This window comes from Silurus aristotelis, assembly GCF_946808225.1.
Source record: "Silurus aristotelis genome assembly, chromosome: 5".
In the NCBI taxonomy this organism is placed as follows: Eukaryota; Metazoa; Chordata; class Actinopteri; order Siluriformes; family Siluridae; genus Silurus; species Silurus aristotelis.
Window position 1 is genome coordinate 34,089,326 of NC_139578.1, and position 21,881 is coordinate 34,111,206.

The 21,881-nt window shown below is 41.4% G+C and overlaps 2 protein-coding genes across 5 annotated transcripts in view; one reads left to right on the forward strand and one right to left on the reverse strand.

Moving 5' to 3' along the window:
• The window catches only part of LOC310725887 (corticotropin-releasing factor receptor 2), a 59,427-nt gene extending 57,280 nt beyond the window's left edge, over window positions 1–2,147 (forward strand). Inside the window, exons 11-12 of one of the 2 annotated variants that reach the window (XR_014533533.1) lie at window positions 536–577; window positions 1,483–1,577. Coding sequence is in view for 1 of the 2 variants with exons in the window: in XM_083541004.1 (XP_083397130.1) it covers window positions 536–577; window positions 1,483–1,623 (183 nt within the window). In the remaining variant the exon portion in view is untranslated. Of the gene's footprint in view, window positions 1–535; window positions 578–1,482 lie in introns of both variants that reach the window. The other variant, XM_083541004.1, reaches the window with a different exon arrangement.
• Window positions 2,148–9,520: 7,373 nt separating this feature from the next.
• Window positions 9,521–21,881, reverse strand: part of LOC310725865 (uncharacterized protein) — a 51,476-nt gene continuing 39,115 nt past the window's right edge. Inside the window, exons 2-10 of one of the 3 annotated variants that reach the window (XM_083540957.1) lie at window positions 20,766–20,874; window positions 19,722–19,974; window positions 18,653–18,903; window positions 13,442–18,579; window positions 13,109–13,328; window positions 11,442–11,641; window positions 11,042–11,308; window positions 10,842–10,948; window positions 9,521–10,339 (exon numbers count right to left, since the gene is read on the reverse strand). In XM_083540957.1, the coding sequence (XP_083397083.1) occupies window positions 10,107–10,339; window positions 10,842–10,948; window positions 11,042–11,308; window positions 11,442–11,641; window positions 13,109–13,328; window positions 13,442–18,579; window positions 18,653–18,903; window positions 19,722–19,974; window positions 20,766–20,873 (6,777 nt within the window). In that variant the 5' untranslated portion in view covers window position 20,874 and the 3' untranslated portion in view covers window positions 9,521–10,106. The remainder of the gene's footprint in view (window positions 10,340–10,841; window positions 10,949–11,041; window positions 11,309–11,441; window positions 11,642–13,108; window positions 13,329–13,441; window positions 18,580–18,652; window positions 18,904–19,721; window positions 19,975–20,765; window positions 20,875–21,881) is intronic. The other 2 variants (XM_083540958.1, XM_083540956.1) reach the window with 2 other exon arrangements.

The following is a 21,881-nucleotide window of genomic DNA, read 5'->3' on the forward strand; positions in this document are numbered from 1 at the left end:
GTGAGGTTTTCTGTAAAGGGGGACGTGGTTACGGAGGGAGTCTCCGGTGTCAGTGCTCTCTAACAGTCAGAGGGGTCACTGTTTTACTGACATCGTTATAGAACAGCACCGGCGTGCTCATATAGAAAATACAGACTGACTCAGATAGACAGACAGACAGACAGACAGACAGACAGACAGACAGAGACACAAACAGAGGAACAGACAGAGAGATGCAGACACAGAGGTACATTTTTTTTGTCTTCTGATGTCTCAATACTACTAACAGCGACTTGAAAAACACAGAACGTGTGTGTGTGTCTGTGTGTGTGTGTGTGTGTGTCTGTGTGTGTGTGTGTGTGTGTCTGTGTGTGTGTGTGAGATTTCTGCCTCTCTTCCATTACAGTCCTTTCTTTTGATAAGATGATGGGAAGATAATTTGAAGGTTTCGAAGTACAAATGTTACGTTTAGTTAGTTGTGTGTGTGTGTGTGTGTGTGTGTGTGTGTGTGTGTGTGTGTGTGTGTGTGTGTGTGTGTGTGTGTGTGTCTCCACAGGGTTTCTTCGTCTCGGTGTTTTACTGCTTCCTGAATGGTGAGGTGAGTCCACCCTGAAGTTCATTTCACGCTGTGATGACTGCAGCGATAAAAAACAGCCCACACCACTGATACAGTGCAACCACACACACTCACACCCTTACACACTCACACACACACATACAGACACACACACTCTCACACACACACACACACGTGCACACCGAGGCGCCTCTTAAAAGCTCTAATTAACATTAAACAAATGTCAACAGGAGTGTATTATATTATTTATGAAGTCATTCAGAATGAAATCAGAGACACAAGATGGCTGCAGCCGTGTGTGTGTGTGTGTGTGTGTGTGTGTGTGTGTGTGTGTGTGTGTGTGTGTGTGTGTGTGTGACATAAAGCAACATAAAGCAATGTCCCGAGTTGAGTGTGAGGTAGGAAGAGGGAAAGTATACTCGCCATTTCCATGACAACGTCAGTTTCCCCTCTACGTGGTGACGTGGCTTTCAGACCACCAGCAATGAACTCGATTTGCTTTTTTTATTCAAATCACAAACAAATCAATCAATAAATAAAAAAAAAAAAAACGATAGAATGCTTCACTTAGTGAATCCTGTCATGCCAAGAAACTCGAGAGGAATTCTGGATGTTTGATTAGTGTGTGTGTGTGTGTGTGTGTGTGTGTGTGTGTGTGTGTGTGTGTGTGTGTGAGAGGTTTAAAGGTCAGACATTTCATTTGTGTTTGAGCCAGCAAGGTTATTACTGATTCCTGATCTAATCAATAAAATGCAATTGAAACTAACCCGCACACACACACACACACACACACACACACACACACACGCGCGCGCGCGCATATGCACATGCATTTTGTCAGCGTGAATCCTCCCACGCTTTCTTGTATTAATTCCCTGATGAAATTGTGTGTGTGTGTGTGTGTGTGTGTGTGTGTGTGTTTTCAGGTACGCTCTGCAGTAAGGAAACGTTGGCACAGATGGCAGGATAACCACGCCCTCCGTGTTCGGGTTGCCAGGGCGATGTCTATCCCAACATCCCCAACACGCATCAGCTTTCACAGCATTAAACACACCACAGCTGTGTGACACACACCCCCACACAACCTCACACACAGTTTTAGCAAACTTGTGTAACACTGCAAAGTAATTTTACCTGCTGGGGCTGAACTTTAACACACACACACACACACACACACACACACACACACACACACACACACACACACACACACACACACACACAGACACACACACACACACACACACACACACACACTTCAGTACCCAGAACACACATACACATGATGAACAAATGCTGTTTACACACCTAAAATAGGTGATACACACCACTCTATTTCCATTAAACACACACCATTACACACCTGGAACAGGAAACGCACACCTGGAACAGGAAACACACACCTGGAACAGGAAACGCACACCTGGAACAGGAAACGCACACCTGGAACAGGTTAACTGATCATATGTGTATTTTTGTGAGATGAAGAATTAAGTTGTATTTTTTTTTCTTCAACATTTTGTGTAATTGTTAAAATGTACAGATGAAACATGCAACATATTTAAGTGTAAATATTCTGTTCTTTTCTGAACTCTGGCTTCAGTCTTCAATCTTTTTCTAATTATAATGATAAATGATTTTAGACGCCACTGTACGCTAGAGAGAGAGAGAGAGAGAGAGAGAGAGAGAGAGAGATACCAAACCGGGAATGAAAATAATAAAATAAGTATAATGGAATAAAAATATATGAAAACGAATCCGGCGGAGGAAAACGAATCAGAGATGAAATAACTCTTTGGGTAAGCAAAACCAGAATGAGTCATTTCACATACAGATCATTTTATACAGTTTATAAAAACTACCCCCTAGGGGGAGTGCAGTCTGCCTCGCCCACTGCTAGCTTGGCTTTATTCTCATCTAAACAGATTTACAGTATTAAATAAAGAAAATCGTTTATAATCTTTAATGATTTATTGTAAATGATGTACGCATGTGACAGTGTAGGAGAACCCTTCATCCTAAACCAGGTACCAAAACTACCTCCTACTTTCTCATACTCTTCTCCCCTTTTTCTCATCTTGTCATTTCCCCTGTACTTTTCTCTTTAATGTACATTTCAGACTTCAGACAAAAATGATCTGTCAATGTATTACGGTCCAAAAGATCTCCCCTAAACCCTGCCTCAGTTGTCTTTAGAATATTCGAATATTCTTCTATAATGCCACAGCAGTTAATAATCGAAACGGAATCAGGAGTTGAGTGACTCTTATTCTGAAATGAGCTCCATAGCAGCACTCATCCTGGCCCTGAGAAAATAGAATCAGCTCTTACAGTATAGGAAATGCATTAGGAAGTGTTCCGAGTTCTTGTGATGACACTTGTACAGGCTCTTCTAGTACTTGAAGAAAACCAGATTCACCAATAATCCATTTCCTTCACACAGCACAGCTTGTTCGGAAGTTGTGGCGAGTCGGCCATGATACACCGCTCCTTGATCTGAAAGGGTTGAGGGTCTTGATCAAAGGCCCAATGCTGGCAGCTTGGTGGTGCTCAGGTTTGAACCCCTGACTATAATCACTACCCCAGAGCTTCACCCGATGAGCCTGCATCACCCTAGTAGATTTTTAGGGCCCATGTTTACGCAAGGTCATGTGATTATGTGGAGGGGTTGAGGAGGTTGGCCAGGGGAAGTAGGAGTATGATGAGAGCGAGAACCTTTGAGAGACTTTACACAGGGTTCTCGGTCACAGTCATGGTCATGAGGTGAGCAATCTGCTGCTAGTACACCGACTATCAAACAAACACACGAACACACCTAGAAAAACATCAGTAGGCAAAACAAACCCAGTCACAGAACCGCAATATTGATGGTAATGCAATAGATGATTGAAGGTCTACCGGATGCAGCAGTTTCACCAGAGATGTTTGTGGACAGCAATCCTACTTTTTAGCATTAGTTATAATAAACCACATTCCACAACAGATTTTGGAGCATAGCTGTGGGGATTAATGTTTATTTAGCTACAAGAGCATTAGTGAGGTCAGCATTTTGAGGAAAAACACATATTTGTGTAGTGGTAATGGGCCCACAGGTTTTTCTCAGAGAAAAGTATCTTTGAGATTTGAACTGAATCGTAGGCTGAAGCTCAAACCCAGATCAAGAAATACATTTACAGCACACCCCTTATCCAAAGCAACTTACACCCGAGCAGTCTGAGAGTGAAGGGCCTTGCTCACGGGCCCAGCAGTGGCAGTTTGGTGGTGCTGGGATTTGAACTTGTGTCCTTCCAATTGAGAGTCCAATACCTTAACCATTTCGCCCCCACCTCCCAAATACACTGCTTTGCTGCAAAGTTCTCCAGAGATAAGTTCCACACAATCATTTGCTGTTTCTTGAAAGCCAGTTTTCTGGGAGTATTGAATATTGATGAGGCTACACTGTGGTGTCTTTACCCATAACCCTGTAGTTCAGTTTACTCAATATTCCTCTTGTTCCATAAAACACAATGAACAGCACAAATCAATGTCCATAAGAGCACCAACAAATAAAAGCCTGGATACTGATTGACTTTGTATAAAAATTGAGCTGTGGAAGTCAGAGGTGTTTTCATTAGCATGCTGTTGGATCAGTTCCTGGGCAAGTCTCCTCTGAGAGACATTTTCCTGGATCATCTGCTTTAGTTTCAACAAGTTACTGTTCAAAAAGCAACAAACTGGGTTTCACTTCTCCCCAGCAGATTCCCAGTAATAGAATTTAGTCAATGTGGGAAACTAAGTAAAACTCTCCATCATGGATTGGGACAGAACTTCAAAAGCATGATCAGTCCATCGTTTTCACAGTTTCCAGTTTGCTGAAGAACACTTGACAGGAATAGATCTTTGATGGATGAGTCTTGAACACTGGCCTATTCACCTGTAGTGCCTTGTCTTATATGGCTTCTTCTGCTTTTTTCATCTTCTTCTTATCAATATTATTATATTTTTGATTGCCCATGATGTAAATCTTGGTCAGTAATACACCAGTGACAATGAAAACCCTTTCTTGCATTATGACATCTTGAGACATAACCATGTTCAGATATTAATTCTACACCAGCCAGTCTTTCTCTCTCACATATGCACAAACCAGGCATACACATCTTCCGTGGTCCTCGTGGGGCCCTTGAGCAAGGCCCTTAACCCTCTGTGCTCCAGGGGCACTGTAACATGGCTGACCATGTGCTCTGACACCAGCTTCCTAACATTACTGGGATATGTGAAAGAAAAAAACTTCACTATGTTTTTTTTTCATTAAATTTTTTTGTTTTAGGTCGCCATCTTCTGGCCATAGTGTGGAACAATTTTTTCAGCAGTTTTGTGGTCCAACACTGAGTGAGGTTATTATAAAAAAAATATAATATTAAAATAAAAATAATTATTACATCTACAGAAGTCCTAGGCAACCATACATTATAATGTTTTTTTTCTTTCTTGTTTTCTCTTGATTACGACTCAATTTTCTTGTGATTTTGAATTTATATGAAATTGACGATGGTTAAGGGTCGCCATATTGTCTTCAACACTAAAGATTCAGACCTGAGAGCCTCCTTCTCCAATACTTATGTCTAAGTTGTCAATCATGGACAGACACAGAGCTATAATTAGTAAAGTAAAAGCGGATCAGATCATCCATGATGCTGTGATGATGCTGCCTCTAGAACATGCTCTTCTGCCGAATAAGCAGAAAAATGAAGTACTGATCACGAGGAAAAACAATCCAGATCATAAAAACATTTAAGTTGAAGAAGAAAAAAAAAAAACTTGTGCCAAAATCACAAGAAGATTTGTCTTGATCATTTAAAAATGATGTTGTGATCATGAAAAAAACAACAAGAGCTTCACATCAATGATTAGAATGGAGGAAAAAGTCTAATCTTTATGATCTTCACTGTGGCATGGTTGTTGGTATGAGTATGAGTATGAGTCAGGAGCACTGGAAGCTCCTGACGCCAAGTCAAATTCCTTGTGTTTGTAAGCATACTTGGTAATAAATAAATTCTCATCTCTCATCTCATTTTCTACCACTTATCCGAGGCCGGGTCGCGGGGGCAGCAGTCTAAGCAGAGATGCCCAGACTTCCCTCTCCCTACACACTTCTTCCAGCTCTTCCGGGGGGGACACCGAGGCGTTCCCAGGCCAGCTGGGAGACATAGTCTCTCCAGGAAGGCGTCCAGGAGGCATCCGGAACAGATGCCCGAGCCACCTCAGCTGACCCCTCTCGATGTGGAGGAGCAGCGGCTCTACTCTGAGCTCCTCCCGAGTGACCGAGCTTCTCACCCTATCTCTAAGGGATCTTGTCCTTTTGGTCATGACCCAGAGCTTATGACCATAGGTGAGAGTAGGAACGTAGATTGACCGGTAAATCGAGAGTTTCGCCTTGTGGCTCAGCTCTTTCTTCACCACGACAGACCGGTACATCGACCGCATTACTGCAGAAGCTGCACCGATCCGTCTGTCAATCTCCCGTTCCACCCTTCCCTCACTCGTGAACAAAACCCAAAGATACTTTAACTCCTCCACTTGCGGCAGGAACTCTCCACCAACCTAAAGTGGGCAAGCCACCCTTTTCCGACTGAGGACCATGGCCTCGGATTTGGAGGTGCTGATTCTCATCCCAGCTGTTCACACTCGGCTGCAAACCGTCCCAGTGCGTGCTGAAGGTCCTGGTCTGATGATGCCAACATCATCTGCAAAGAGCAGAGACGAAATCGTGTTGTCACCAAACCGGACACCCTCCGGCCCCTGGCTGCACCTAGAAATTCTGTCCATAAAAATTATGAACAGAACCGGTGACAAGGGCAGCCCTGCCAGAGTCCAACATGCACCGGGAACAAGTCTGACTTACTGCCGGCAATGCGAACCAAGCTCCTGCTTCGGTCGTACAGGGACCGGACAGCCCTTAATAAAGGGGTCCGGGGCACCCTCCACAGGCCGCCGCGGGGGACACAGTCGAATGCCTTTTCCAAATCCACAAAACACTTGTGGACTGGTTGGGCAAACTCCCATGAACCCTCCAGCACCCTGTAGAGGGTATAGAGCTGGTCCAGTGTTCCACGGCCTGGACGAAAACCACACTGTTCCTCCTGAATCCGAGGTTCTACTATCGGCCGTATTCTCCTCTGCAGTACCCTGGCATAGACTTTCCCAGGTAGGCTGAGAAGTGTGATCCCCTTATAGTTGGAACACACCCTCCGGTCCCCCTTCTTAAAAAGAGGGACCACCACCCCGGTCTGCCATCCCAGAGGCACTGTCCCCGACCGCGATGCTGCAGAGGCGTGTCAACCAAGACAGCCCCACAACATCCAGAGACTTGAGGTACTCAGGGCGGATCTCATCCCTCCCCGGTGCCTTGCCACCGAGGAGTTTCTTGAATACCTCGGTGACTTCAGCTTGGGTGATGGACGAGTCCACCTCTGAGCCCTCAGCCTCTGCTTCCTCAATGGAAGACGTGACGGCGGGATTAAGGAGATCCTCAAAGTATTCCTTCCACCGTCCAACAATATCCCCAGTTGAGGTCAACAGCTCCCCACCTCCACTGTAAACAGCATTGGTAGGGCACTGCTTCCCTCTCCTGAGGCGCCGAACGGCGCCTCGGTTTGCGCCGAACGGTTTGCCAGAATCTCTTCAAGGCCAGCCGATAGTCCTTCTCCATGGCACAAACTCCTCCCAGGCCCGAGTTTTTGCCTCCACAACCACCCGGGCTGCAATTTGCTTGGCCTGCTGGTACCCGTCAGCTGTCTCAGGAGTCCCACAAGCCAACCAGGCCCGATAGGCTCCTTCTTCAGCTTGACAGCATCCCTTACTTCCGGTTTCCACCACGGGGTTCGTGGATTGCCGCCTCGACAGGCACCGGAGACCTTAAGGCCACAGCTCCAAGCGGCCACTTTGACAATGGAGGTGGAGAACATGGTCCACTCGGACTCAATATCTCCAGCCTCCCTCGAGATCCGGTCGAAGCTCCGCCGAAGGTGGGAGTTGAAGATCTCTCTGACAGGAGACTCGGCCAAACGTTCCCAGCAGACCCTCACAGTACGCTTGGGTCTGCCGAGTCTGTCCAGCATAATTCTGATTCTGATTCTGAATATCTTTAGAATGTTATGTATGTAACTGGTATAATTGTTAGAACCTTCATTTGTCCAGTTTAAGTAAAACTGTGCTCTACATATCCCTGGTCTTAAAGACAGGAGAGGAACCTGGTGTGCTCTTCTGTTTCTGTAGCTCGTGCACCTCAGGGTTTGATGTGTTGTGCTCATCACATTTGGAAAGAGTGATTATTTGTGTTACTACTCACTTCCTGTCATCTCAAAGCATTTTGACCTGCTATTCTCATCTCTCACATCTACAGAGTGTTTTAATCTGCAATTGTTTTTATCTGCAAGAATTTAATTTTTCCGTTTTCTGCACCAATTTGTATATACACTGTTAACAATCATCAAGATCAGAGATATCAATCCGAAAAAAACATCCCTTTTTGCTGTAATCTCCACTCTTCTAGGAAGATGTTCCACTACATTTTGTTAAAATTTGTATGAGATGAAGCTCCGAGGGTGTGAGTAAAGTCAGGTACTGTTGGAGGTGAGAAGGTGAGGAGGTCTGAGGTGCAGTCACCGTTCACATTCATCATGTCCAATAGGGATGCGGCTCTATAGCAGGAGATCTTCCACCAAATCCAACCTATGGAAAGATGTTCATGGAGCTGGTGCTTTGTGCACAGGGGTTTTGTCATGCTGAAACAGGTTTGGGTCTCCTAGTTCAAGTGAAGGGAAAATTTGATGCAAAAACGTAAACCTGCGTTTCTCCAACTTTGTGTTTGCAGTTTGGGGAAGAAGATTTGGAAATGTATCTATGTTGTTTGTGTGGGACTGAAATCACGGTCACAGGAGATGTGGATGTTTCGTCATCTTATAGTCAATCTTTTTATTCCGCTCTTCCTCATGTGAAATCTCCTGCTATAGACGGTCAGAAAAGCAGATTCCCCAAATCCTACACACATTTCTCTGCTCTCTGACCACACTGTTGTTGGGACAGTTGAAGGCTTAAACAGTGAACGATCACTAAACTGTCGCTGGATATGTTTATATATAAAGTTAAATAAAGTTAAATAAAGAGGTGGAAGAGAAATCAAATATTCTACTTAAGTGAAAGCTACTTTAATTCAATTGAATAAAGTACAAGTAAAGTTACAGGTCTAAAAATGTACTCAAGTGAAAGTAAAATGTAGCTCATTTCAAATTTACTCGAAGTAAAATATTTTTTACCAGCAGGGGGCGGTGGATTCTAGTGTGGTTCAAACTAGATGTTTTTAATTGAAGGAAAACTACAGTCTGTGACCTAAAGCAAAAATGATCGTTTATGATAATTAGAGAAATCCCAAATGCCGATTCAGAATTCAGACGCATTGAACAACTCTGGCGTTTTCCGCAACGCCAAATCCAAACACTCTGATTGGACCGCAAACAAAAGTGTGTGATAGTTAAAGCAGTAATGCTCAAATCTAACAACAGCAGATTTACTGTTAAATATAACACTTTTTATGAATCGTGGCACTCGTGATAGAGTTTGCTGCATTGTGAAGTGACAGTTTTGCCCCAAGTCACTAAAATTTTCCAACATTTGCAAGGTGATGCAACAATCACTGTATGTAAAATAAAGCTTTACGTTTTATTAACTGACCTCAACATGCATGTGCAGGTTCTGATGTTGAGTTTTTATGAGCTGCCAGTGCAGTCGCCTCGAGCAAACACAGCTCACACTGCATAATAAAGCAGCGGCCTGTGCATTTAAAGTCAAAGTGGTCGTGTAATATAATAACAGGGGTTCGTTTCATAAGAATCTGACAGCTGGATCTGCATCCCTAGCGTCCTTCTCCATCTTTTTTTCTTGTGAGTTTGTTCGTTTTCCGCCCATCAATCAATCAGGGCAGGATTTTTTTTTCCACATTGCATTTTTATTTGTTTCTTTATTACTAAATAACAGATACGATTTAAAATGTACAATACCTTAAACAAAACACACTTAAGTAAAAGGACAGATTTTACTGTAACAGGAGTAAATGTAATTCGTTACTTTCCACATCTGGATAAATGTCACAGTTACAACATTGTTTTATGAGCAACACTTTCCAGGTGGAATACAAAAATAATCTTTAAGTATGATTATTAATTCAAATCAGATGCATCTTCCTGCACCACTGCGTCAGACTCGGGGAGGTGAAGCTCAGTGGTTCAGACATTAAACTCTGGATCAGAAGTTCACCATTTCAAATCCCAGCACCGCCAAGCTGCCACTGCTGGGCCCTTGAGCAGGGCCCTTAACCTACAACTGCTCAGTTGTAAGTTGCTCAGGATAATAGATGACCTTTTATTTAAAATAATTTATATTAGTCATTTTAAAACCAAAATCAAGTCACAATCCTTTAAAGTAAAAGAGATGCTTAGCTTTTAGTCAAATCTGCATAAATAAATATCTATTTATCTCCATGGATAAGTTCTGATTTCATTCTGCTTTTGTTTTATTTCTTTTCCGCATCTTTTAGCACACTCATTATTTCTTTATACTCCACTGTAGATGTGTCCAGATACAAATCTTTCTGCACCCAGTTGAATAGTCGAATGCTTTGCTCCTGGTTGATCAGATCCCATTTGCTGTACTTTTTCACCATATCCTTAAATCCTCTCTTGTAGTAGGCGTTTCTGTCCACCGTTCCAAGTACAGAGTCGCAGTTCCTGAACTGATGAGTGATACCTGCCGGGTAAACAGAACAGGAATTGTGAGTAGAGTAAAGGGTTTACTAGTTTGTAGTTTAAAAAGAAATAAAAATTTATGTTTTGGTAAATACATTTTAAAGTGAAAGTATTGGGTCATATACTGATCTTTCCCTAAACCACAAAGTACAATTGTATCTGACGTCTTTGGGTGAAGGAGCATGAAATTTTCCCTTCACGTGAAATAGGAGATACAAACCAGATCCAGCATGACATGAAGATCTGCTTTCAGTGGGTTCGAGTAGGAGATCTCCTGCTATAGAGCTCCATTGCTATTGAACACCTTTGGAATGAATGTGAATGCTGTCTGCACCCCAGGCCATCCTCACCCTCTCACCTACATCAGTACCTGACTTTACAAACGGCCTTGTGGGCTCCAAAATCCAGTAGAACATCTTCCCATGGGATATTCAAAAAGCACATACTAATCTCATGGTCAGATGTCCACAAACTAAACAAACAAAAGTGTATATGACACATACCGAGATCATTCCTGATGTGGTCTGAGCACTGAGGATGGGCTATCATAAAGGAGATCTTCAGTGCTTTTTCTGTGTCTCCACTTAAAAAAGTGCTGGTCAGGAAATGTCTGAGGAGCATTCAAATGAAAAAAGCATGAATCAGTACTAATGAATGAAATAAAAGATCATAGTGCTGCAAATGAAAGGTGTTGAGATGAGACCTGCATGCTCTGGACTCAGCACTGTTCCTGCTGCTCAGAGCACGATGGTGGTCGAGGTACAGCGTGTTCATGCAAAGCTGCATTGTTCTATTCGGGTCATGTTTCATTTTCATCATTAGGTAGATAGCATCTTTGTTTCTTGTGTCTGGTGAAGAAGAAATCTCTGGGTTTGTTTCGATGAGGTGAAAGACTGCAGCCCATGTGCTTTTTGGTGGAATGTGCTGCACCTCCACCACTCTTGCTGTGGGCTTCTTCATGTCTAAAAGGCTTCACAGGGAGACATACAAGGTGATTGTTTAGTATCGTCATTTTTCACTAGATTTGGTGTATGTTCAGACCAGTAAATATAAAAAAAAGATCCCTGAGGTGAACAATTATAAACATGAAGGAAAATAATTACCACTTGTGGTCTCCCACTTTTCCAAGTTTGTACTCATCAACAATTTGTTTGGGTGTCTTGTCTTTAGTGTACTTAGTGTACTGCTCTATATCACATTCTCTCACTCCAGTTTGGATTTGAAACTTATTTGAACTGTTTGTCATGTTGAACATGTTCTGGATCTTCACAGCATCTGCATACTCGCGTGGTCTTGATAGGATCTGTAACAAAAAATCAAGATCTCACATGAGATATCTACATGATATTTCAGTTTTTTCCAATTACAGTGAAGTTTGAATCTAGAAGGAAATCAACTGACAGACTTATAATCACCAAACACAGTAAACACACTGGCTGATCAAAATGTAATTGTTTATGAACAGTTCCACTTGATTGATAAGTCAAATAACTGAAAGTGATCTTTCTTCCCGAAGATGTAATAACAATCACTAGTGGTCTGATATGGGGGAGTGGTGGCTCCAGCGGTTAAGGCGCTGGGTTGCTGATCGGAAGGTCTGGGGTTCAAGCCCCGGTATCGCCAGGCTGCCACTCTTGGGCCCTTGAGCAATGCCCTTAACCCTCTATGCTCCGGGGGTCCCTTACGAGGGAAATATCAAGGTCCGTGACGTCGGAGTGACGTGGGCCCCCTTCCCGTGGGCTCACCACCTGCAGGAGGGACCGTAAGGGACGGTGCTGTGAGGATTGGGCAGCAGGCGGGGGCCTGCTTAGACTGCTGCCCCCGCGACCCGGATTACGGATAAGCGGGAGAAAATGAATGAATGAATAGTGGTCTAATATGACTGAATTGTACTGCAATAAAAGAGTCATTTTCCCAAATGACTTCTCCCTCTGGTTAATGGCAATTACTGCTAGTTCCCCAACATTCTCTTAATCCACATCTAATGCTTGACCACTCCCACATTATCATAATACCCCAATTTTAAACTTTTAACCTGGCTTTTGATTTGTTAATGTGTTTCGTGCAACGATTCAGACAAACCAGAAAAGATAGGTATAGTTTGTAAATGGAGACTTACAGATCATTGGACAAGACACCTGTCATTTAAGATATACAGGTGAATGACAGGTGTCTCGTCCAATGATCGGTAAGTTTCCATTCACAAACTATACCTACCTTTTCCGGGTTGTCTGACTTGTCGTTGTGTTTTCGAATTTGTTATTTTGGTTTTGCATTTGTTATTTTGTTTTTGGATTTGTTAATGTTTTCTAATTTGTTGTTTTGTTTTTGCATTTGTTATTTTGTTTCCGGATTTGTTAATGTGTTTTGCACTTCTCGGCCACTGTAGATACCCCATTTGTCCAGCACCAGACATGTTTGAAGACAAAATTGAAGTTCAAGGAAGGCTTCCGGATAATCAATGACGGCCATCCTTGTTAGAAAGGACAGAAGATTTGTCAAACTTGCTCAGCAGGAAGGCTTGATGGCAATATGAGGCTTTCTTCAATCTCTGGTTTTGGTGCCACTGTTGACCCCCAGGAAGTATGGGTGAGAATAGAAACTTGGGTCCCAGTCAAATTAATAACTAGGTTATAGGCTCTCATTTATATCTAATGCTTAAACAAAATCCCTACTGTCACACAACATTTCACAGATGACTGAACAGAACTGATTTGTAAGTGTGAACCAATGTCTTGCAAGTGAACCTATATGGCATAGTCTTACTCACCTCTTCACTGACTTTCCTACGGAGCTCCTGGGCTTTTTGTAGCACAACATGACCTGGGCCAATAGTTGTTGCTTGGATGACAGCATGAAAAAGACAGTTCTGTTTTGAGGACTTGGCAGTCTCTTGTGATCCATCAGGATGTATATTATCAATGTTGCTACTTAGTTGAATGTCTTCGGACTTCATGATGTGATTCAGTATATTAAACATTCCTTCAATTCTGTACCATGCATTAAATTAAAGGAAAGCATTTATATAATCAACAAATAATATCTACAACAACATCAAAAACAAATCGATATAAAATCAGAAAAAAAAATTTCTTAGGCTCACCCTGGAGAAGTCAGAGGTGTTTTCGTCAGTCTGAGGTTGATAGTACCAGCTGTTGGGTCTGTTCCTTTGTAAGTCTTCTCTGTGAGAAGTTTTCCTCGATCATCTACTACTGTTATACAGATTCCTTTTCCTTTTAGTAAATTACTCTTAGTGAGAACATGAATGTCTAAAGCTGTGGCAGGCTTTTGCTTAGCAATTAAGTTGTTAGCATAGCAACTGAGCTCATTTAGTTGTTTCTTAGACAAAGGCTTTTCCTTACATTTAGAGGCTGATTTCAGATGATGATGCTGCTGATTTACAAAGAAACGGTTCACATCTTCCAGTTTGTCCCGTCCATCATTGTCATATGTCTTAAGTAATGGATCCTCCTTCATGGACTTCAGAAATGTAGGAACAAAATTACAGTCAATGGTCTGTTTAGTGGGAATGGATGAAAACAGCTTAGAAATAGCTGTGGACTTGCTTGCAGTAGTGAGAAGCTTCTTGATGCATGTATAAGGTTCATGTGCAACAATCTCTGCTCCCATGTCCCAAACAGTGGACAGTACAAGAATGTTCTTTTGGATTTGGTTACAGTTTGATATAAGTCCATTAATACCATGTTTTGTTTTCTGATCAACATAGTCTCTAAACTGCTTCTCTAAGTTTTTGCTTATCTTATATCCATTTTTCTTTTCCAAGGCAGCCTTTGGGATTCCCGAACTAATGAAATCTGAGAGTACACGGACAAACTGTTTATTCTCTTTCAGTGCTGTACAGATTACTTTTTTGAAAGTAAGATTAAATCCTTGTTTGAACTTCTTTTGAACTGTTGCATCAACATTGTTTAAAGCAGTGTTTACACCCTTAATAGCTAATTCCTGAACAGCATATGCACATGCTTGTTTTAAGTTTGATTTGACCATCTTTGCCGTAATGTCCTTTAGGCAAAATGTTGATACAAACCCGACTGTTTTACCAGAGGACAAGATTTTTCCTGATCGGATGGCACTCGATGCAATGTTTTTCAGTGATTTAGTGCCATTTAAGATATTATTTGCTGTATTTGAAACAGCAGAGAATGACCGTTTGAGAACACTGAAGCCCCCACAGGCCAACGAAATTCCTAAACTGATTGCTTTAGATATTGCCCATGATGCCCAATCAAATGTGCCATTTATCATACCCATGACTCCACTGATCATGTCAGACACACCTTCAGAAATCAAACCAAAACCAAATGAGGACAGGGACCCAGCTGACAGGGCGCATACCAAAACTCCTGCTACAACCTGAGCCAAACCCAGAAAACAACAAATCAGAGCATCAAATGAGAACTGCGGCTTTTTCTTCACTTCAAACACAACTGCAAGGCCATAATTACGAAAGACATTAAGTTCACTGGAAGACACAAAATCCTCCTCAGTTGATAAGCTGTAAAGAGTCAAATCTACAGTTTTAAATTCTCCTTTGTCTGATTTAAGCATGTCACGTATTTTTGTGATGTTTTGCTTCCATGAGTTTAATATGTTCATCCTTGCCTGCATTTGTAAATGGAAGTTACAGCTGCCACTGTGGTGTGGATCAAAATCTTGAGTAACAGACAAAGCAGAGAAGTATAGTGTATTGATCATTTCTGATACGTAAACATCTATGGCTTCCTCTGCCTGCTCTAGTAAGGAACAGGCCTTATTTTTGTAGCCGTCCTTGGCCAGGTTAATGGTGATGTAGGCCTGGTTGTACAGTGCAGCAGCTCTGTAGTAGGTGTCTGAATCAGAGGCTTTTTCCCAGTAATGTTTTGCTCCATAGTCATTCTTGTTTTTGTTTAGAAAGTGCAAGGCAGTTCTTCCTAAAGCCACCTGAACGTGATCATAAAAGTTTTCACTCTGACCTTGTAAAAGTTCGTTGCTTGTATCCTGCAAGTGCTGGAGGAGGTTTTTGTTTAATTCATTGAGGTCATTCTCAATGTTTATCTGCTCTGTGTGAAGTATCAGCCACATACCCCATGATTCCTTCAAAGCATTCAATGCTGGGTGATAGTCCATCTTATTGTTAAAGGACTCAAAGTAACGAGGGACATCTTTTACTTTCACTTCAAAGAGATCAGTCTTCTGTTCTGTACTATAATGCTGGGCAAAGGCACAAAGGAACTGACAAAATGTGGAGAACAGCTTTTCCTTAATTTCAATTTCAGCTAGTTTCTCCTTCTCCATGTCTTTTATTCGATTAACCTCATACTCTTCTCGGCGTTCCCTCATGGCTTCAATAGAATGTCCTTTGTAGGCCATGGCTAGACGATCCTGGTTCAGGATTAACTGGACCATTCCTGGTGTTCCTTTTCGACCTGTTCGTCCAAAGACCTGTTTGTCGACTCTTCGGTTATTGGGGAAGTACGTAAGTAACACAAACAGACCACCACAGCGATCAACCTCCTCTGTAACCTTAATGTCTGTTCCACGTCCTCCAAGGTTAGTGGTAATGATGATCTGTCCCTTGTTGAACTTCTGGTTCTCAATGTTGTGGCTCTCGCTCATTGTGTACATTGTAACTGAATGTTTGGTTTCTGCTGTTACTTTTTCTTTAAGTTCATTTGCTGTGTTGACGTCCTCACACACAACTAACACCACCTGTCCTCTGTCAGACACTTTGGACACGGTGACACAAAGGGTTTGGATCCATTGTTCAGTACCTCCCCTCACCTGGACTGCAGGAAGCTCAGTAACCTTTTGACGCTGATGAGCCGGTATGATGTAACTCTCTGTTTTGTAATGTCTTGCCAGGAATCCCTTGTCTGCATCTCCACCCAGGGTTCCAGAAACACCAAATATTCCTTTTTCACTCAGATATCTTTTAAAGAAATATGAATTTGACATGTAGTTTGTCACGTTTGATAATGGTGATAAAGTTAACTGATGCTTCATCTCCAGAAATTGTTGTAGTCCATCACCCCATCGTTTTCTTTTCTCCAACATTCCACTGGCCTGAAAGTCCACTGGAATTATCCCATGGTACATGTGTTGTTCATCCTCTCTAACATCTACTCCCTGAGCACTAAGAGATCTCTCAATCATGTACTCTCTGCCTTTGGTCATCTGAATGGCCTTCAGTGCATTTTCAACAAACAGTGGCAGCTGATTTTCCAGGTATTTCTCTAAAAAAGAAGGAATTACAAGAGGATCTTTTTCCATCTTTAAACTGCATTGTTTAGAATATTTAATTTTGGATTTGATCTGGCTAATGGTGGCTTCAACAAGCATTTTTTCAGACAAGATCTCACAAGTTTTTCCATTCTGGAGTAGCAGCATGTTGATGTTTTGGTCAGTTTTTGCCTTTTGCTCTCCAAACTGAACGGCTTTTCCAGTTTCTGACTGATAGATATAACAGTTAAATGCCACCTTGTGCTCCATCCCCATCTCAAGAACACTCAGCAGGTCATACTGTTGTTCTATTCCAGTTTTGGCCATGATGGTCTTTAATGCTTCATTTTCAATAGTCCTGTTTTCGGCTTCTCCTTCAGCATTAATAGAAACCTTCAAATTTTCAAAATCTTCCTCGGAGTAAAATCCTAACTCAATACCTGGCAACAGAATTTCTAATGGTGAAAATCCATCACTTTGTTCTGCACCAATCATTGCTATCAAAGCAGCCGTGTGAAAATTCTGGATTCTTGTTGTCCACATGGTCTCTCCAGTTTCTTCTATCTCAACTGGTCGACATGCAGATATCATGGCCCAGATGCCTGCAAGGACTTGCTCTAAATGCTGAAGGCCACTGCACTCATGGGACAGAAATGTTATTTGAACTCCATTATCCAAGGTCATGTAGTCAACCTCATCCACAAGGACCATCTCAAACCTTCTGTCTCCTCGAGTAGTTTTCTTCTCAAACTCTTGCTTCAGTGTATCAGCTGCAAAAGTCCCAACAGTGCTGTAAATGATTTGTTGTTTGTACGCTTGCTGAGTCATTTCATCATGTTTTTCAGATGAGACATCATTCATCATTGGAGGAACGGCAGATGATGTTATACCAAACATCTTGTACAGTTCGCTCCATTCTTCTAAATCACGACGGGCAAGAACCGGGGAGCTGGTGACAATGTCCACCTTTACACCACGAATAGCATGGATTGTAGCAAGCATGGCTAAGATACAAGATTTCCCTTCACCTGTCCCAATCTCAAGCAGGCAACCTGTATTGCTTCTGGATTTTTGAAGCAGGAAGACAACCAAGGATGCAAGTTGAGTTAATCTTGGAAGATAACCTTCAATGACACTTTGTGTTGGACCTTTGTGAATAGTGACAGTAGAACATCGTTTTACTGCAACTGACATTCCCACTAGTACACGTTTGAGAACTTCTCTGTCAGGGTTGTTGAAATTCAGCTCTATAATCATTTTCTTTATATCCTGAAATTGCTTTTCACTGAGATCAGCTGTTCTGTATTCTGGAAGCTCCATTTCCAGATCCTGAAGAACATCAGTTAGTATTGTCAGGACGTTCTCAGGGTAGTTTGCACTGCGCATTTCACTAATAATAGTATCTGCATTTTTCTGTCTCTCTCCACCAACATGGTGTTTTATCCATCTCAGGGGATCATGTGACTGTAATGCACGGAAGATATTTCCATACTCCAGCTTGTAGGTCTGTGCAATGTGAAGGATTGACTGCACTTGTTCTTCGTCTTTATCAGAAATGGAACGCAGGAAACCTGTTATTTCTGACAGCTTCCATGTCTTGTTGAATGTGATCTGACACAGAATTTCTTTACTCTGTGCAGACAGTTGCATATCAGTTTGAAGAACGCTCTGTAAAAGATTGAAGGCCAGTGATGGATGATCATCTTGCAGAAGTTCAAGCAGATCCAGGAGGAAGTCTCTTTCATGTTTATGTGTGAGGACGTCCTCATTCTCCTCCAAAACTAAACGTGTCACAGCCTCAAGTACTGTCAGTCTATCATGTAGAGGCAGAGTCTCATAACCAACTGCATCATCAAAAGAAAACACACAGCTACTGGACAGGTTGTGTTTCTTACAGAACTTCACCATCAACTCATTTTGCAGAGTTTTCATTCTGTCTGCTAAAGTCTCCTCTGAATCTTCATCCTCAACAATTTTATAATCCAACAACAGTTCTGTGAATTTCCTCTCGATTTCAGCAACCTGGAAACAAATGATGCAATTATTAAGTAACTTGTAACATTTGAAATAAAAGAGAAGGGCATGAACTCAATACCTCGTCTCTTTCAATGTCAGTGTTTACTGCCTGCTGCATGATGTGAGTTTGGTGATGGGTCTCATGGCCTCTCAGCCTCTGGTTCTGATTCAGTGTCTCTGTGGCTTGTGAAAGTTTCTTAGCAGCGAGTTCACTTTCCCTTTGAATCTGTTCCTCAATTCTTCTTTCATGTTCACGCTGGGCCTGACGCCGCTGCTCTTCATCTCTTCTGCGATTCTTTTCTTCCTCTCGTGCATCATCTTCATTTTTCTCTGTATGTAGTAAAATCATATTAAACATGCATCATGTGTTAACATTACTATATCATGTGTTGTGTATTACTATACAAAGCTCCTCAACAAGTTCTCTCATTATAATTGTCAAAAGTGTGAAAACCCAAAGCGTTTTAGGATTTCTGAAAGAGACATGCATGTTCCTTTTGTTTCTATGCAACAAACTAGGTAATGTAATGGTATGAAGATGTCCCAGGTCATTTTTTTTAAATCCTCTCTTAGCATGAAGAACAGCTTTGCACGCTCTCAGCATCCGTGATCCAGTTCATCCCAGAGCAGTTCAGAAGGATTTAGTCGCGGTGAGTGGGCAGGTCGTTCTATGATAGATATCACTCCAGACGTCTGTCTGCTCTCTAAATAACACTTACAGAACTCGGATGTTCGCTATGACTCATCGTCTTCGTACGGTTCCAACGAGCCGCAGTCGAGACGGAACTGCATGGTGTTGAAGTGTGGAATGGGAGCCATGTTGGTTCAGGATTCCTTTTACTTTCTGTAATCTTCCCTGCTCCAAAACAACCGAAAACCAGTAAACTTCCACCTCCATGTGTGACTGTGAGGGTGAGGGAGTCTGAGCTCATCTTCTCTCCTGTTCTCCATCGTATATAAATGTCTTCTTTTAGAGACAAATTGTCCCATTTGGGCTCCACAGAATTTTCATCCACCTATTCACTGTCCAATTGTTGTGTTTCTGCCTTTTACCATAAAAACAAATGGAACATGAATGTGCTATAAAAGATGGTGTTTCCACACTTGTGCACAGGTTCTGTAACCTTTGTCGTAAAGAAAGGACTTGCCATAATTTATGCAAATTGTGTTCTTTTCCTCGTAATTTACGTTGCAGTCCAGGTGTATGTAGCAGTGGTCCCCACTCTCTCGAATTGTGAAACAGGGATCATCTCTTGGATCGAATATGTACCACAAATCTGGATCTGTGCAGCACTCCTTTGGTGAACAATTTCCATATTTTACTTTTAAGTAGATGGTTTGGCCGAGTTTGATTAAAACGATCTGGTTTTGCGTTGCCTTTTTGAAAGATTCCACATAAAACTAAAAAAATAAACAGAAACATTATTAGACATGTATACCTTATAAGGTGTTACTGACTTTTAAATAACAAATTATAATAAATTAGTCAATTGTATCACATATTCCCTCAATTGGATTTGCTGGAACATCAGATCAGTTAAAAAATGCAGAAATAATTATTATATGTTTAATTAGGCTAAACATGTACCAAGCTGAGCCACTGACTGCGATTCTGTCTGCTCCGTAAATTAATAAACATTTTTACCCAGCGCTTTTTTTTTTTAAGAATAGCCTTTATTTGTCACATTTACACTACAGCACAGTGAAATTCTTTCTTCGCATATCCCAGCTTGCTCGGAAGCTGGGGTCAGAGCGCAGGGTCAGCCATGATATGGGTCCCCTGGAGCACAGAGGGTTAAGGGCCTTGCTCAAGGGCCCAAGAGTGGTAGCTTGGTGATACCGGGGCTTGAACACAGTCATGAAAATGAAGCGCTATTTTGATCCTTCAGTCAGTTTTGATTTGTAAACATCAATAACAGCATGAACTCCTCAATGCTGGGACGTGACCATTGCATAAGTTTATAATCCACAGCTGGGTGTGAGGCCTTACACCATTTTAATGCTCTCCACTCCACTAGGCCTCAGGTTCTTCACCTCCACATCATGCATTAACATCCTCTAACACCTCACACCTAGCCTTGGATCACCTTAGTTATTATATATATGAGAACACATAATGGGAAAGTGTGGAGAAGTGTAAAAGGTCTAAAAAGCATTTCTCTGATGGATGTAGTGATTGGGTAAATTATTACTGTATTGTATGTAGCAGAAAACGGCCATAGGTTCCGGATCTTAATACACACAGTCCAAACGAAGCCCGTGCGATTGTTAACAGTTATTTCTCCTCCAAGGAAGCCCATTCTGAAATGTGAGGTAACAGATATACATTTTTCATTTTTTTACAATTAGATTTATAATTTTTATTAAAATATTATTAAACTATTTTACCATGGTAACTTGTGGATGTAATATATTCACAGATTGCTTCATGGCATTAGGGGTAAAACTTGTAACATAATATAATATAATATTTCATATATATATTACAATATTATAATATATATAATATTTAATAACTCCATCAAAAGTTGTGAAATGTAAACAACACAATGCAATATTTAAAAAATCTTATCAATCCATATTCTGTTCACAATAAAAGCAACAAAACAAAACATCAAATGTTTAAACTGAGACTTTATACCATTCTAATTGAATGGTTGCAACACGTCTCAAAAGAGTTGAGTGTGTGTGTGTGTGTGTGTGTGTGTGTGTGTGTGTATATATATATTATACACAGTAATCCCCTGTTTATCGTGGTGGTTACATTCCAAAACCACCTGCGATCAACATATGTATTTATGTATTAACATTTAACTTCATTTTATAAATAAATAATTATATTCTTTATAATATGTCATTTTTGAAACATTCAAAAAAAAAAAAAATCAGCTGGTAAACAGTGCTGTGTTGTTATGTACCTCTTTGGTGCAAAGGTCTCAGGAGAGCTCTATACCTTTACCCATTATTAAATGGTTGTATAGCTGCATTCAGAGGTGTGTTGACTTGTTGAATACTTATTTTTCCCAATATATATATATATATGCACGTACATGTCAATGAAATAAAATAAAAATATCATATCATTTTTACTTTTCTATGGAAATATCTGGCAACCCTTGAAGGTATGACCTTACAGAGGGTGTGTGTTAATAACCAGGATGTTGAGCTCAGAAATTAGCTTTCGTTTCTTTGTCAAGCCAGCTAGTTCTTCATAGCTAAAAAAAACTCTTACACACACACACACACACACACACACACACACGACACTGAAGCTAATTCTGAATTGCTAACATGCTAATTTTCCAGAT